At 29.7% G+C, this 17,141-nt stretch overlaps 1 protein-coding gene across 1 annotated transcript; it reads right to left on the bottom strand.

The window, feature by feature from the left end:
• Positions 1–4,082: 4,082 nt before the first annotated feature.
• LOC114186019 (homeobox-leucine zipper protein ANTHOCYANINLESS 2-like) lies at positions 4,083–10,326 on the bottom strand. The gene is made up of 10 exons (XM_028074011.1): positions 10,126–10,326; positions 9,422–9,875; positions 9,102–9,319; positions 8,866–8,983; positions 8,069–8,764; positions 7,689–7,790; positions 7,399–7,611; positions 5,979–6,153; positions 5,520–5,887; positions 4,083–4,919 (listed from the first exon to the last, which is right to left on the bottom strand). Exons 2-10 carry the CDS (start codon positions 9,611–9,613, stop codon positions 4,548–4,550), a joined length of 2,454 nt encoding a protein of 817 aa, XP_027929812.1. The 5' UTR covers positions 9,614–9,875; positions 10,126–10,326; the 3' UTR covers positions 4,083–4,547.
• Positions 10,327–17,141: the final 6,815 nt, after the last annotated feature.

Below are 17,141 nucleotides of genomic sequence, written 5' to 3'. Positions count from 1 at the left end.
GTGTTAATTTGAAATTTGTTTAAAATTCGCGAAAAATATTATATATTATGTATAGAATAAAGTGTTTCAGACACACATAGAGTATGAAATAAAGGGAAAAAAGCAGATATTTAGGGTTTTGTTGGGAAGGGGTCCACATATGAGTGAGTAATTGGGAGTGAAGAAGAGGGTGATGGTGAATTGTCTACAATAATATTGGCAATTTGGATGAAGTGTAAGACAGTGATTGAGCGATAAGTGGTAACACATGGCATATTTTTCAATGGAGAAGAATTGATTGAAGAAGAAACTTATAAAAAGAGGTTTTTTACCCACACATTCATTCACATTATTTGGAACTGTGAAGTGTAATTATCAGCTAAGATAGGACATCTGATTTTTTAAGCAATGGTCACTTTCCCACTTACAAATTCACTTTATAATCTTCCAAACCTCACACTATTCTCAACAGTACCCACTTTCAATCGAATATATATTTCCAACTTCTCTTATTATTTCTAGTTAAAACTTATTTAGTTTTATCAACAATATGCTTTTCAGTTTTATCTAACATATATATAATACAGATATTTGTGTTCAGTTTCCATGTTAATAGGAGGAACTTACACTTTTTGAGAGAAAGATAATGATATATTGGTTGGATTTTTCTTACTATTTGCTGATGATTATGATTTTATCGGTTGATATGTCTACTCTTAGCATCAATAAGAATTCCCACATAAAGAAGTAAAAAAGAGTTGTACATATTGTTTTAGATCATAAATACAACTATATTTATTTATAGTTACTAACGAGATCTTAGCAGTCAGTTTTACTATTTCATTTTTATTTTTAAAGTAAAATTCTTTTTTATTTTAGTTTTATACTTAGAAGATATGAAATTTCTTTTTGTTTTTAGTTTCATATAAAAAAAAAACATGTATATTGGCTTATTTATCTACTAAATATTAATTAAATAAATTTTAAAAAATATGTTGATTATTTAATATTAAAATATCTTTTTTATTTATAATTGTATAAATATTAAAAAATAATTAAATAAAAGTTAATCATTATAAAAGTTTTAAATGTAATAAGTTACAAAATTAAAAATAGAAAAAATAATAATTTGTAAAATTAAAAATAAGTCACATTCATCTCTGTCATGTAACAAATTTTAAAAAATAAATAAATATTATTCATATTCATACTCTGTACAATTAATACAGATTTTTTTATCAAAGTTAAAAATTAAAAATTATTCATATTCATATTATAATAATAAAAGTCTAAACATTAGTATCGAATAAATTTACAAAATACTACCATGTAAAATCAAAATTTACAACAGCGTCAAGCATAACTCATATGTGGACCATATTAATATTATTAGGTTGAGAGTATATTCAGGGGCTGTTATCAGCTCAAACCTCCTCGTGTTACAGCTGGGTAACCAATGACACTCTATGCTACTTACATATTTTAAAACAATAATATTCTAACATAGTGGTACCTTGTACATTTTTTATTCTTTTTTTAAATGTTAGAATATTTCAAATACTCTATTCTTATTATATATATTTTTTCTTAGTAAAGAAGAAACTCTATATAGTTAAAGTAGTTCATTCAATTTTTTATTGTCCAAAATCTTTATATATGCTAGCTTTATATATACTAGCTTAAACACAGGTGTTATCACGTCTGTATATATATTTTATGAATATGTATAATATTATATTAGTAATTGATGATATTGTAATGTTATTAAGTTAATAAACAAAATAAAATTATATTTATCAAAAATAAAGTGAAATGTACGGAGAAAATATGAAAAAATAATTGTTAATGAATATGAGAAAAAAAAATAAAAAAATAAATAATTTTACAAAAACTTGTAAAAATAATAGTTAATTTTTAAAAATTTAACAAATAATTACATTATAAATAATAAAATTGGAATTATATTATAAAAAATAAAGTTAGAATTATGAGATGTAAACACATGAAGGAATCTCTTTATATATAATTATATATATATATATATATATATATATATATATAATTACAACATAATTATATGCAATTTATTCTTTTACGCAATGAGAAAACAAATGACAATTCTACTGTTAAATTTTAGAAGTTTGTCAGAAGATTTTTGTTATCAACAAATAATTAAGAATGATTGACACTCTAAAGAAAATATAACAATTATTTTTGACATTGTAAATTACGACCAGAAGTTTACATGTGTGTGACAAATCAGCTTTAAACTATTCAATTTTAATAATTCAGGTTAAAATCATATAGCTATATCATATTCAAGAGTTAAACTAAATGTTTATCCACATAAGATACAATAGAATATTTTTTCAATAATTAGAAATCTCATACTGTTAGAGGTATGATTAAATTAATTCAAAATTTAACTATGCAAACATCGTAATATAATAAAAAGACGTGGTTCGCATTCTTCAACAATTCTTTAATACAGAAACAAATACAAACCCTATTTATTAAAATATGTAAACCCTTTTTATATTTAATAATCCAAATGTGAATGGACAACATTGCTTTCACAGTAGAATTCAGTTATGGCAGAATATTTTGCTGGCTACAAAATAGACCAAGTTTCTTTTCAAAATGAGTCACATAAACTTCCTTTTCCTCAGAGTAATATTAGCTTTTATCGTTTAAGAAATATTGTCTCTTTCAGAAGAAAAGAAATGAAAGAGCGTGAAATATTTGAATCTATGTAATAAAAAGTTGTGATAAAAAGGTGATATCTGAAAATTTATTTACAGTAAGGAAGGTGTGGTGACGTATGTAGCATGCGATGCCAAAGCCATTGCATTAAATGATGGCAACGCTTCTCCCAACACCTTCTGCTCCCTCATTTAATGCAATCACACGCTCATCACCAACTACTTCCATTCTATTCTATCTTTTTTCACTTCTCTCTAATAAAAAAAAAAAATCAATTGTTTTTTTCAAGAATTTAATGGTTCATGTAAAATTTACATGTTTGCAAGTCTTAACTTTTCTGAATTATTGCTGTAATGTAACTATAGAAACAGAGTGCGACAGAGGTGCTTAAGAGATATTTTAACCATTTTTCCATCTTCACGTTAACAATATTAGGGCTAAAAGTTAATTATAAATTGAGATTTCTTATTAATTAAAAATCTTGAAATATTTTTGACAATTATATTCACAATTAGTACACGATAGTCATATTTTTTTTAATCATAATAAATGCCATATTTTTTTTTATTATTTCCTTTTGATATAGTAGCGTATGTGTTCTTTATTAAAGACCTTGAGATTATTTACTCTCCTAATATTACTTTTATGTGCAATAATACCTTTGCATGCAAAATTGTCTAAATTGTAGTTTTAATTTATTTCTAACATTCAGAATAATTAGTTTGGTCGTTATATATTGTTTTTTAAATGCTCAAACTATAAGTAGTGTATAAAATGTTAGTTTTAAAGACTTAAAATCGGGTATTTCGATCAAAATTAAGAAAAAAAAAAGTAAAAACATGACTAACCCATTATTTTTATCTGTAGTGATTATCTTTGTGTTGCATTTTTTTTCACTATTATAATTATAATTTTGTTTGTTAAGAGAGAAGTATAATTTGTGAGTTGATAGATAGTTATCCACAACCAGAGCTATTTATTGTCTTGTTTATTATTAAACTCTCACTATCAGCAAACCGCGCGTTGAATAACAACCACCCATCACCATTATTTATCATCTTGAGAACACAAGTCATGTGTTCATATTTATAGATTTTAAGTTACTTCATTTCTCAAGCAAAGGAAGAACGTTAAAATGTCACTTTTTCCACATGCTACTTTGAAAATTATAGTAGTCGATTTAAGAAGTATAAAATATTTCCATGAAAAATACAGAAAATATATTTTAGTTCACAATAAAATAAAATAAAACGTTGTTAACCATGTGCTACTAATTTTTGAAAGTGTTAGTGTCATTATTATTATTAAATGTTTATAGGTGATGACAAATAAGTTTGAAAGAAGATGAGACATGGAGATACTAAAATTAAGAAAAGAAAAAAACTGTACGATCTAAAATCTGAAAAAATGAAAACAAATTATTGATTTGATCATATGCAACAAACTACTAGATCCAATTCTAGCAAACTCTCAAGTCAATACAAATAAAAATGATAACCAGAAACACAATTTTGTTCCTTTTTTCTTTTTTCCTCACATCTCCCTATTCTTTTTCTTTTCTTTTTCTTCTTCTGCTGCTACTACTGGTGCAGACAAAGGGTCGACCCGAGTCAATACCCGAACCACCACCCCTGCCATGTGTCAAAGATCCTAACCCGACCCGACCGAGTTTCAGACCCTCGCCACCTTGCAAGGAGTTTCCACACTCACGCGCGGTTCGTTCTTGACTCAACACCCCCACCCCTCGCGTCTTTCACACGCGCCACCTATCGCAACTTTAGCTACAACAAATCTGAACTAATCCCCAAAACAAAACAAAATAATAGTAATAATAATAAACAAGTCACGTGAGGCGCCCGTGACACTCAACTCTCGCTGTGAAGCGCTGCTTTTATCTTCTGCACGGTGCACGAGATGAGGTTGTTCACGGTCTCCACCGACTCCACCGTCAGCTTCGCCGTCGGGAGACTGTTCACGAGAATCTGGAACGCCACCGTCAGAAGACATCCACTCGCCCTCTTCTGCGACGCGCCCCCGTGTTGCTCTCCGCCGGCCGCGGATCCATCCGGGACGATGGCGAACCCCGACGGGAGAAGGGCCACGTAGGCAGAGTCGCCGCCGTTCATCACCACGTGCATTGCCGGAATGTCTACCGGCGCGTACACCACAAGCGACCCCGAGGCGTCGGTGCACGTCTCCTGCAAAATCAACATGCTGCTCTGGTTCGCATTCATAGCCTGCAACAAGAAAAATAAAAATAAAATAATAAGCAGTAAAATTAATAAAGAAAAATAAAAATTCAACTTTAGGTGTTGTCGTTTTCGTTAAGTTCGGTGGGGGGTAGTCAAAGCCCGGTACCACCTTTTTCCCCCAAATTTAAAAAATAAAAATAAAAATTAGGGCAAAATAATGAGGTCAGAAGAGAGGAAAATAGAAAGTTGACAAAAGTCCTGAATTTTGACTTTTTATAAAAGTTTGCTGAAACAAACGCTGCCCTATTTCTGGTGCCAATTGTCTTCATAGATACTTCCAAAATTTCCAACCCTGTCCTTCTCAATTTCACCTTTTTTATCCTCACACTCCGCGACAATTCATCATTCACGTTTCCTCTTCTCGTCCCCATTTTCCTCACACAATGGTAAAACTAACCCTCACAAACACCACTTCCCCAACATTAAAATACAAAACCAATCTTTTCCTATTTTCTATGCATGTCTGCAAATAAAAATATAACCTTTAATATAATAACACAAATTAATTCTATAACCTATGTTCACTCATGATAAAGGAAATTTGCATAATTGTATGTGTATGTATATGTATAAGTATACACGTACGCTGGCTCTGAGGAGGGAGACACAGTTAGCATGGTCTTGTCCCTTGGCAATGTGAGCCATCTCTTGCATGGGTCCACCGTTCGAGAGGATGTCCCACTCACTCCGGAGCCGCTCGTCGCGAAGGAAGTCGAAAAGTCTTTGCGGCGACACCGGCAGCCATACCGAGGTGGCGGCGCTGAGAACAATACCCGGCGGCTCGCCGGGGTCGTCCACGCTCTTCCTTGTCATCACCCTCACGTCCTCCCCCACGTTCCCCGCATTCAGCTTGTTCCACTTGTGCACCGTGGAGGCACAAACCCCAGCACAGAAATTGTTCGTCATGCGTTGTGCTAGCTTCAGCATGCTCCTCCTTCCACCTGAGCTTATTGCTGCAACATAATGTGATGCCAAGATTAAAAGATTACTAATATCCAATTTTGATTATCTACGAATGATTGCATGGTTAAAACTTTTGGGTACCTGAATGTTCTCTGGAGGGAACTGCTGAGGACATTAGAATGGCTAAGCACTCGCATTGGCGTTGAAGGGTGGCAACCCAACGTTGTGCACCAAACCCCGTGCCTGAGCTCAACAGGGGTCTGTAGAGCTGGTGAACTTGGCTTTCGTCGTATTCTGCATGTTCCACCCATGTCACCTGTGTGTAATTGAAACAATGTTTGTTATATGAACTTAGAATTAACTAATTTAGTCATCGTGCTACAAAGTGGAGCATTTGGGTTAGTTGATTAGAAAAATTGAGAGTTAAATTAGTGTTAGGATGCTGAATATTTGGGGGGTTTAAAGAAGATGGTGTGATGAATAATAGAAGAAGCATGTGGAAGGGAAATCTTGGAATATGAAAGAGAGACAAAGTATCTGTGGAGCCTGGAGGAAGTACATAAAATATAAGGTACTAGATAAAGTGACCCGGGATATGGAGTATAGCTACTACTACGTGCAGTGTAAAGGGGTATCGAGATTTGTTACGACAGAGTGATGAACTCATCCCGAACACCCGAAACAGACAAAATGTTCAGTCTTTGATCTTGACTCAAAGGGTCCGCATTGAATATTTTTATATAACAGACCTATGGACTATAGGGCTGGAACCAGGTCACGTATAGTCTACAAAATTAAATAATGCTTAGGGAATGACAAATGTAGCATAAAAGAGTGGAATAGAAACATCATATGAATTGTTTATGGAATAAAAAAGTAGGTGAAATATTGCAACGCAAATTGCTCAAAGGGGGATATCTAATTAATGTGTTCGTGCTGCAAAAAATTAAGTGATAGAGACTTCCATGAATAAATTAATGGGATAACCTAGATTTGTGCAACATGGTGGATTACTCAATTAGTTTATGGGATCAAAATCAGTTGTTGAAGATTGAAGATTGGAATATAATTGAGACAAAGGGAAGCATACTATCTCAGGGTGCAAATTCTTTGAGAGACTAAAAATATATATCGGAATCATCACTGACAGAGTGGTTCTATAGTGAGTAATCACTAAACAAGCTGAGTTACTTAGAACAAGGAGCCTTCTATGTAGCTTGGAAAAGCAAAAGCTCCATGATTCCTTAGCCTGGTGTTTTGCCCCCCACTTTAAATAATGCACAATTAAGCTACCATGGTGCAGTTACTTGCACCCACTTGGAAAAAAAATACAATAAATGTGATGAAAACATGAAAGCAGGTGAGATAGTACGGTTCAGTAGGTGGCCTATATATACACACACACACATATATTTAGAAAAGTATTAAGACACAAGGCTTGGCAGAATGTACTGGTAAATCATTTTTACTGTCTTCAAAAAAGAGAAAATTGGGATGCTAAAATTGCAGTGAGAACATAAAACCAGCCATTAACTAAGAAGAATATTGGTAATTAACTTACCTTAGAGTAACCATTTGGCATATCTTGCACCACGCAACCAGAAGGAAGCCTCCTACAGTTCACAAAAGTGGGTGCACCAGAAGTTTCTCGGATGGTGTCTATGGACACATCCACCACTGCCCACAACCCCTCTGCGTGCTGCTTGCAGAAGCGTAGAAAATTGACCTCACGAACAGGAACCAAGGGCGAAAGGACTTGAAGTTCAGCATGCATCTGAGAACAAATTTCATGTCAGTGAAAAATTCAAAACATTTTGTTTTAAAAGGAAAAAAAAAAGTATTTAGACTTACAAGCTGAAGGGCACCATTCCTAGTTCCGTTTATTCCATTAGATATAACTTCAGCGGTTGAGGTTCTAGCAATCATACAAGGGAACATCTCTGACCATCGATTCTGTCACAGCAGAAAGTAAATCAGTTTCACACGCATTCAAAATTAACAGGGACTGGCATCTCTTTTCTCATACAGTACTCTTTTTATTATACTATTTATGTTAGAAATGACACCCCCAAAAGAATAATAGAGATGTTCACGTTACTAACATTACTGAAGAAGAACATCAACATAAAATGAGAAAATAACAAAACCAAAGGAGCCAAGAACAATAAAAGGTATTAAATTAGAGGGAGGAAAAGTTTGAGAAAAGAGTGAAAGGTAGTTGAAGGGCTTACCGAGTCCATTAATGTTTCAACAAGAGCCAAGCTGTTTATGATGACCATGCCAGTTTGTCTAGAAGCCTCGGTGACAAAACCATTGGGTCTCAAACCAATGCAAGGTGTCATTGTCCTTGTGTACTCCTCATAGTTGAGAATTTCTCTTCCCCCTTCCAAACTCCTGATCCAAAGAGGCTCACCGGTCTGAGCCATCTTCACCAGCTCATCCATTGCAGCCAAAGCAAGTTCCAAAACAATAGACCTCTCCACTGACCTGTCAAGGCCAGGAGTCACCACAGTGGATGTTGCAGTTGGTCTAGTTGAAGGTGACATCATAGCTAAGGGGCTTGATATTCCCACCCCAAAATCTGGCAATGTTGAAGGCACAGTGCTCAAACCCCCAAAACCATTGCTCCCAACCCCAAGCTCCAAGCTTGAGTTTGGCAATGGAGGCCCAATTGAGCTTGTTAAAGAAGAAATGGGGCGACCCAGAAACTTGCCGGCGAGTGCACAAACACGATCTAGTTCATCCTTCAATCTAGCATTCTCGATCCTCAGATGCTGTTCTTCAAGTGAAATCTCACCAATCATTGCAGGACCACCACAGTTTGAGCACATAGGATTTCTCATAGCCTCCCTCATAGACATGTTCTCCGCTCTAAGCTTGTCGTTCTCTTGCCTTAGCAGCGAGTTCTCGTGCCGTTCCAATTGTGTCTAAACAACACACAAACCATCCATGGTTTCAGAACTCTCCCAAAAGAAGGAAATTGTAAGAGAAGAAAAAAGGTTGAAAGAAGGAAAACTCTTGGTTTTACCTTCATTTGTGTTCTTCGATTTTGGAACCAAAACTTTACTTGCCTCGTTTCCAAATTCAGCCTTCTGCTGAGTTCAAGCCTTTGCTTCTCATCCGGGTGAGGACACTCCTTGAAAAGCCTAAAACCCAGAAAACGCAAAAACAAAAATTCAAAACAACCCCTCCATAGAAAAGCAAAAACACTCGACATGAACCTTAAAAAAAGATTATTTTTTTTTAATGAAAAAACCATCGTACGCTTCAAGCTCTTGAATTTGCTGAGGAGTGTGTCGGTGATAACGCTTTTTTCTTGGAGGGTTGTCGGCGGCATCAAAATCATCACCGGAAGCACCATCCATGTTATCACTTCCAGATCTGCTTTCATGCTCCTCTTCCCGGCTCCTTCTCAACCCATTTTGCTCAAAATTCTCGGGCATTAATCTGTTCATATCCCCTTGTCCATCGACATCACTTTGCTGCGTTTTTTTTTCAAACAAAACAAGAAAACCAAAGTAAGAACCAAAAAAAACCCTTGTGAACAAGAAGAAGAGAAGCAAAAGGGTAGGGATGATTCTCACAAGCGCAAGAGAGAGGCCAGGAGAGTTGAACATGGATTTGGCCAAAGTAGGAGTGGCTAAACGAGGCTGCGAGATTGCACCAGAGGGCATTATATCGTTGCTGTGGTTGGAACCGTTGCTGTAAGGAATATCTGATACGATCCTACCCCCTCCACCACTTTGTTTGGCCTCAAGAAACCCCCCAAAACTCATCAAAGTAGCCACTTTTGCTTTTCTTTTTTCTCTTTCTCTTTCTCTTCTTCCTTTCGCCAATCAAACAAAGCACACACCCCCACGGAGACTGCTACTACAACTCAAAGCCCCTTTGAAAAACTCAAGCTGCCACTAATAATGACTCAGCCTCGTCGCTGAAACTTTTAATCCTCGCGTCGATTGATTCGTCCAACCCCAGAATTTCCCAGCCATGTAGCACCACAAAAGATGAAATGGGTCTCTCAGAATCTGCCTTATATACCTGAGAGCGCAATCAAAAAAGAACCTTTTGAAACCAGGGAAAATATAAATAAATAATAATACAGAGAGAGAGAAAGATAAGTAGTAGACAAAAGGATAAAGCCCAAAACATAAACAAATAAATGCTGTCTTTATTTTTATTTTCTTCACACTCTTATTATTTAGAGAGAGAAAAAAACAAATATTATTACCAGTTACTAATCAGTAATAACAACAACAAGAAGAAAAAAAAAAGTTTATTACTTTGGCACCTTTTCCTTATAAATGAAACGATGGCATGGAACCCTAGTGTTTCAGTTCAGTGTGTGCTGTCTTGTTCCCTGCATGATAACCGCTATGCTTGACTATGGTAAAGCGTGAAAGAGAAGGAAAAGAAAATGAATATTTAAACAAAAGGTTGTAGATTTGCACAGAGACAATTGAAAAGAGAGAAAGAGAGAGAGAGAGAAGGGGAAGAGTTGGAGAAGAAAGCACAGATAAAAGGTAACATGTGGACACTTGAAAGCCTTACAAACACATGCATCCAAAAAGGGTTTGGTTGACTCTTCACACTGTGATCACACACAAAACTCTCTCTCCCTCTCTATCTCTGTATATCTATATATCTATATATCTCTTTCCACTTTAACCCTTTTAAAGTCTGTGAAATTTGCAATATACCTTTTGAATAACTTTTTGAGGATATGAAGGAAAATGAAAAGTTTAGTTATGATGGTGTTGCTAAGATGCACGGGCAGGCTCTTCTCAGTGTTTCCTATAAACTGATATTGGGACTCTCAATAATTTGACTAATTTAGCTTAATTCACTCATATGGCAACAAAATCATCACGGAAGTTTACACTTTTACAAATGTGAATATCAGAAACTTGGGTCCATTTTCTTTTGTCCTTTTCTTCATACATTATCAGCCTATAAGCTGTACCACCAAAATCTATAATTCATCTTTTTTACTACTCAATTAATGTTTCTTAAGCTTCATTTTTGTTCCATGTACAACACTTTTGATGCTCTCATTTCAATGAACCTGATTATGAAAATAATCAGAAGAGGAAAGGTTTTTAGTTCTGTATGAATTTTGTCTCCCTCTTTCTTTCCCTTGCTGGTTTTATAGTAGAAAATATTTATTCAATGCGTTTAATTTTTTAATATGTTAATAATTAAACTACAATTGGGTAAGTGGATTTCAAGGAAAATATATATATTAATTATTTTTCTCCCAAGCTGATAACTTAACTAAAATGCTCATAATAATCAATTCTTTAGTTTCATATATGTCAAGGAAAAAAAAAGGAAATTTTGAAAAAAAACGAAAACAATAAATAATCTTTTAATTTTTTTTGAGGCACTGTTTTTCATGTATCTTCAGAGCAATTGTTTACAAAATAAATATTAAATCACATTAATTACAGGAGAACATAATTACGACTAACTATATTAATATTTTACCTTTCAAGCAAGTTAGCAGATCAAAATAAGATAATAATCATCTCAAAATATGGTTTTAATAATTGAATAAATTTAAAATTTATATAAGAATGTCATATAATTAAAAAGTTTATTTAAGTTATTTTGTAGTTATTAGCCACCTTAAAATATATATTTTTTAAATACTTATAATTTAATAAGTTAGTTTAACCATTTATATCTTTCAATTATTGACTGTTAATAACTAGAGAAAAAGAAAAATCAATTAGACGTCAAAACCTTACCTAGTAGCAAAAACTGATGTAATTAAGTTATTCAATTATAAGTACTTGATAAACGTCAAAGGAAAAATATATGATCTTTTATATTAATTTAATATAATTCTATTGATAAAATATATGTTTGTGTAAATATAAGCTTTTACTTTTTATTCAATTTTATTTTAATTTTGGTTAAATTAATTATTTTAACTGTACTTTTTAGTTTGAATAATTTGGATGGTAATAGGATATTTATATGTTTTCTTATATTTTTCTTATTTCCATAAGTATGAAATGTGTGGATATATAGTGAATATATATATATATATATATATATATATATATATATTCTCCCACATTATTCTGGTTATTAGTTAAATATCTAAAAATATATAAATAGTAAATAATCATGTATAACTGAAATCTCGTGACAGTTATAATTTTTTTTTTTTAAATATCAATAAATAAAAGATCTTGAGAATTTGAGTAAACTTAATAGATATTAAATGAGTTATTGAAAGAGAAAATGAAAAATTGTGTTTTAAGAAAAGAATTACTCAAATAAAATGAAATTGAAAAAAGGACAAAAAATATACAAAAAATTTATCTAACTTAATAAATTAAATACTCAAATTTTATTGACAAAGAATTTCATGTAGTAAGAGAATTTCATTGACAAAATAAAAATATTAAATAAAAGAAAAAATATCAAATGTGATTTAAGAAATATTTTAATTACATGAAAGTAAGGTTTACATTGCATAAAATGTAATACATTATATCAAGAAAATTGGAAAAAAAAATATCTAACTGAGATTGTCATGAGAAATAAAGTATCTTGCAAGTTTAGAAGAATTTGATGGCACTGAATTGAGAAAAAAATGAATAATTGTGTACCAGGAGAAACATTATTGAAATAAAATGAAACATAGTGAAAAAAAAAAATTGTAGGTTATTTGATAAATTGAAGTATTTTAATCATTCATAATAAATACAAGTATGAGAATAGACAAAAAGGAATATACATACATATATCATCTTATGTCCAATTTTAAAAATTTGATATTATTCGTCCTAAATGAATTTATAAACTTTCTATTAAAATCGAAATATATTCAAACATTACATATTCGAAAATGAGTTTATTTATTGTTCCTATCAATAATAATTATATTTTCGCATTGAATATTTTAATATTAATGTTTTATTATACTTTGAAATATTTTTTTACTAAGTTTTAAATAAACAAAATTAATATAAGAGATGCAATATTTTTTATTGTGCTGATTATAGTATATGATAATAAAATCACACATTACGTAAACAGATAACAATTAATTTGAATAAAGATTTTAAGACAAAACTATATAAAATATAGAAAGTTAATTTTGTGAAATTAATTACACACAGAAAAAAAAATTATAATTAAAAGTAAGACAGTAATGAAATTGATTGATATCATAAAAATTACGTAATAATAAAATTAATTAAAAATGACAACGAATTAAATGCTATCATTCAAAAGAACCAGATTCTGAAAATATTCAAAAGAAGAAATAGTTTGAATTGTATATTTATTATTCTCAACATTTCCGTGACTAGTTTTAGTATAGACAATACTGAATGAACTTAATCTTAAAATTTGTTATTTAATCTATATTTGGATTGGTGTAATTTATTTTGTTTACATGGGTAAGTGGGTTTTAATAGAAGTAAAATAAATGCTATATTTTTTAGACATTGATAGAATTGTAAATATTATAAAAAATCATCAATTGTATAAAAGAAGTAATTATGAGTTAATTGAAATGGTTATGATAATTTACAATTTTTAATACTATAATTATTTAACAAATAAGGAATATTTTACTAAAAAATAATAATAATAACTATATTAAATATTAAATGGCATTATTTATTTGAGAATATACTTACAACTAACAACATTAATATTTTATTCCAACACCTAAGTGAACATTTTACCTTTCATGCAAGTTAACAAATCAAACAACTATTAAATTGTTCCAATTCTTAAAAAATATGGTATTAATTTTTGTTTTATGCATATAACACTGATTACCTAATGATTTCATTATTCTTTATTAAATAAAGTATGTTTGTGGAAACAATTTAGGTAACTTCTAATTTTTTTTATTGATTACAAAGTTCTTGTAATCATATTAGTGTGTTTGATATAAAGTATATATATTTTTTTAATAATAGGTAATACTTTTAGATGTTGCTTTAAATAGCTTTTTTTTTCAAAATATCTTCAAATATCTCCTTTTTTATGTTTTTTACCCTTAAATATTTCTTACAATACCCTTTTTAACATGAGAGAGAATTTTATTGATCATTTTTCATTTTAGTTTTTCCACTTATTTACTGGTTACCTTCTTTCACATATTTCTTTATTTTCTTTAATTTTTTTATTTTTGCATATTTATATTTTATTTTTTTAAATGGTATACACTTTGCATTTGTTTTTCTATCACTGTAACATTATATAAACACTATAATGATAAAATAAAAATATAATAATCATTTAGGTCTTTTTTATTTTTAAATTGGTTAAGAATGTTTTAAGATGTTAAGGAAGATTAAATATAGAATGCACAAAATGAAATATATAGTATCTAAGTAGTTTAGAATTATTGAAAAAGCAAATATTATAATTAGCTCAAAAAATAATTAATAAAATAAAATTTCAATTTCAATTTATATAAAATATCATATAAACATTGAACGAGAACACAATTTCAATTTCAATTCCTTTTCTGCTTAAACCATTGAGCGGGAACACAAATTTTTTAAATTGTCATCTCTAATCTTTGTAATAACTGTACAAATCACACAAATGAATATAGGCTAAAAGATTAATCAAGTGGATTTAAAGATAACCCATAAATTATGGTAAATTCATCACAAATTTCAAGTTGTACATCTACACATCTCATAACATGTGACCCATAAATATTCTTAATTCATTTATAACAATAAAGTTTACTAAATAAAAAAAAAAACACTTAATTTAAGATTCCAAGAGAATGGATAATAACAATATCTCTATATGATAATTTTTTTATGGATCTCTTTATTATAACATAGGTGTCAATACTTAATTGACAATTCAATCAATAATTCACACATTATCCCAATAGTATAACCTCAAATCCGTGAAATGTTCATCAATTTTGAAAATTATTTTCATAAAAAATGGAGATTTTATCAATCTAAATAAACATTATTATACAATATAAATAATTTAACTAAAATAATAAATCAACCATAATTTGTAAATCATTCTTTACTTATTTCAAATCAATATTGGTCATATCAATTTTCATAAAATATTATGAGAAAATATATAAAGACTTTACTTTACTTATATAAATTATATTTAAAACTCAATTCAAAAATTTTGTATGATTCCCGTCCATTATTTAGTTGTCAGATCAACATATCAAAAAGAATATTCAATTCAAAACATGTTAAACAAATCATTTATCAAATACAACAATATTCAAGTTCAAAAATTAAAACTTCTTTTCAACCAATCACAATCCTCCATACAAACCAAAAATGAAATCACCAAGTCACCTTCACATAGAGTTCATTTATCCTATGGTTTTATAAACAAATTTAAATAGGAAATATTCAACTTCAAAGCAATTTACAAAACCGAACAACCATATTATTTTAAAATTTAAGGACTTAGTACAAGCTATCCAAACATAATTGAATTTTAATATGTAATAAAATAAGTTCAGAGAATAACATTTTTCAACTAATCCTACTTGGATTGATGACAAAATCAAGAAGAAAAAAAGAATAAAGAATCTTTAAAATAAATAGGAACTTACTTTAAAATTTTAGATATGTAAAAATACTCTCTAATTCTTTAATTACTATGAGATGCAATCAAATTGTGAAAAAAGATGAGGTATGAAAAATAACTTTTAGAAGAAAATAAGAAAATTGATTTGAAGAGAGAGAAAAAAAAACTAAAAGGAAGAAGGATCGAGGGGCCACGGGTTTCATAATAAAACAATTTAAAATTAAGAAATTTTAGATAAATCCTTCCAAGAAAATATATTTTTAATAATTAATTATAATAATAAAATATTATTAGTCTTTAGATATTAATTTATAAAATAAAAAATTATTAATTATTAAAATAATTATTATTATATATAAAAATTATAATTAATTATTAAATTGGTTATTATTTAATTAAAATACTATTTTAAAAGTCAATTCTTTTAATAGAAAGAAAATTGATTGCAAATATTTAGTAACAAATTTTATTCGTTAGCTAAAGTCCTGTAGGTAAAATTTAAAAATCATCCGCAAATAGTCAGAAACCATCAAATCAATATTACAATTTATTATTCAATAAAAGAAAATATTTTTTTAACAATTTGACAATTTTTTTAATATCATTTTCTAATGGTTTTTTTATTTTTTATTTTATCATTTCTCTGTATTTCTAAACTAATTAGAAAATACCTATTATAAAGAAAAGTTGTCAACTCCTTCGATAAATTAATCTACCACGTACTAACATATATCAACGTAATTATCGCATAAAGAAATGTTCTTTAACGTTCTTGCATTTTACTTGTCCCCAGAAATTTGGTAGGACAAATAACTTGTATGTTAAAGACAAACCCTTGAAAGGGAATTTAATCACTTCTTCCTTTTCTTTCTGCTACAAATATGACTGGCCAATTAATGCCTTCTTATATTAATTAAAAAGGGTTATTCATGAAATTAAATTAAAACTACTATTTTACTTTGTTAATATTAACCAAATATACCCTTTGTTATCATGGAATTAAATTATTCTTTATTAATATACGTTTTATTTTAGTAAAACTACTATTTTATTCATTGTTAATATTAACCAAATATAACTTCAATTAAAGAAAAATATTATACCATATTTTCTTGAATTCACTGTCAGATAATTGATCTTTGTTATTTGATTTGAATTTGGTCCTTTTGATGTGGACACCACGTGGAAGAACATTCAAGACATTTCCAATAGTACTCTTCGCAAGAGTTTCTGAAAAACAATTTGAGATCTCCATAAAACTTTTTGTGGCCTTCATAGTATCACATCATTGTTAAGAAATACATATTCCTTCAATGACAATTTTTTTTTTAAAACCCTCAAAAAAGGTTATAAATTTGTGTATATTCTTATTTTTACTTAGTTTGGTTTCAAATACATTGTAACTTTAAGTTTAAGTAACTTTTAAATTCTTTATAAATTTAAGTAATTTTAATAAATTTTATGGATAATCGCATATATCAAGAGTTATCTTTCCAATTTATTTTCTCTGTATATTTATTAAGAAATATAAAGTTTTATAGTTAAAATAATATTGTAGTTAATGTAAATCAACAAATAATTTTTATTGTTTTAGATAAAAACATGTTAGATAATAAAAAACTGTTGACGTAACCTATATCGACAATGACTACACTAAATATCTTTTAGTCATTGTAAGTAATGACCTGAAAGTTATATAAAAATATATCGTTGCCAAATATATTTTCGATAAAAATAATAAAA

Source organism: Vigna unguiculata, chromosome 5 (genome assembly GCF_004118075.2).
Source record: "Vigna unguiculata cultivar IT97K-499-35 chromosome 5, ASM411807v1, whole genome shotgun sequence".
NCBI classification, from domain to species: Eukaryota; Viridiplantae; Streptophyta; class Magnoliopsida; order Fabales; family Fabaceae; genus Vigna; species Vigna unguiculata.
Note: the sequence above shows the minus strand (reverse complement) of the source record. Positions and strands in the feature narration are given on the sequence as shown.

Bases quoted from the DNA above. Each gene is read 5' to 3' on its own strand.
- LOC114186019 (XM_028074011.1), bottom strand. From the start codon at position 9,613: ATGAGTTTTGGGGGGTTTCTTGAGGCCAAACAAAGTGGTGGAGGGGGT. The intron at 8,765-8,865 runs GTAAAACCAAGA...TGTGTTGTTTAG, and splicing joins ATCGAAGAACACAAATGAAG to ACACAATTGGAACGGCACGA. The intron at 7,791-8,068 runs GTAAGCCCTTCA...CTGCTGTGACAG, and splicing joins TTGAAACATTAATGGACTCG to AATCGATGGTCAGAGATGTT.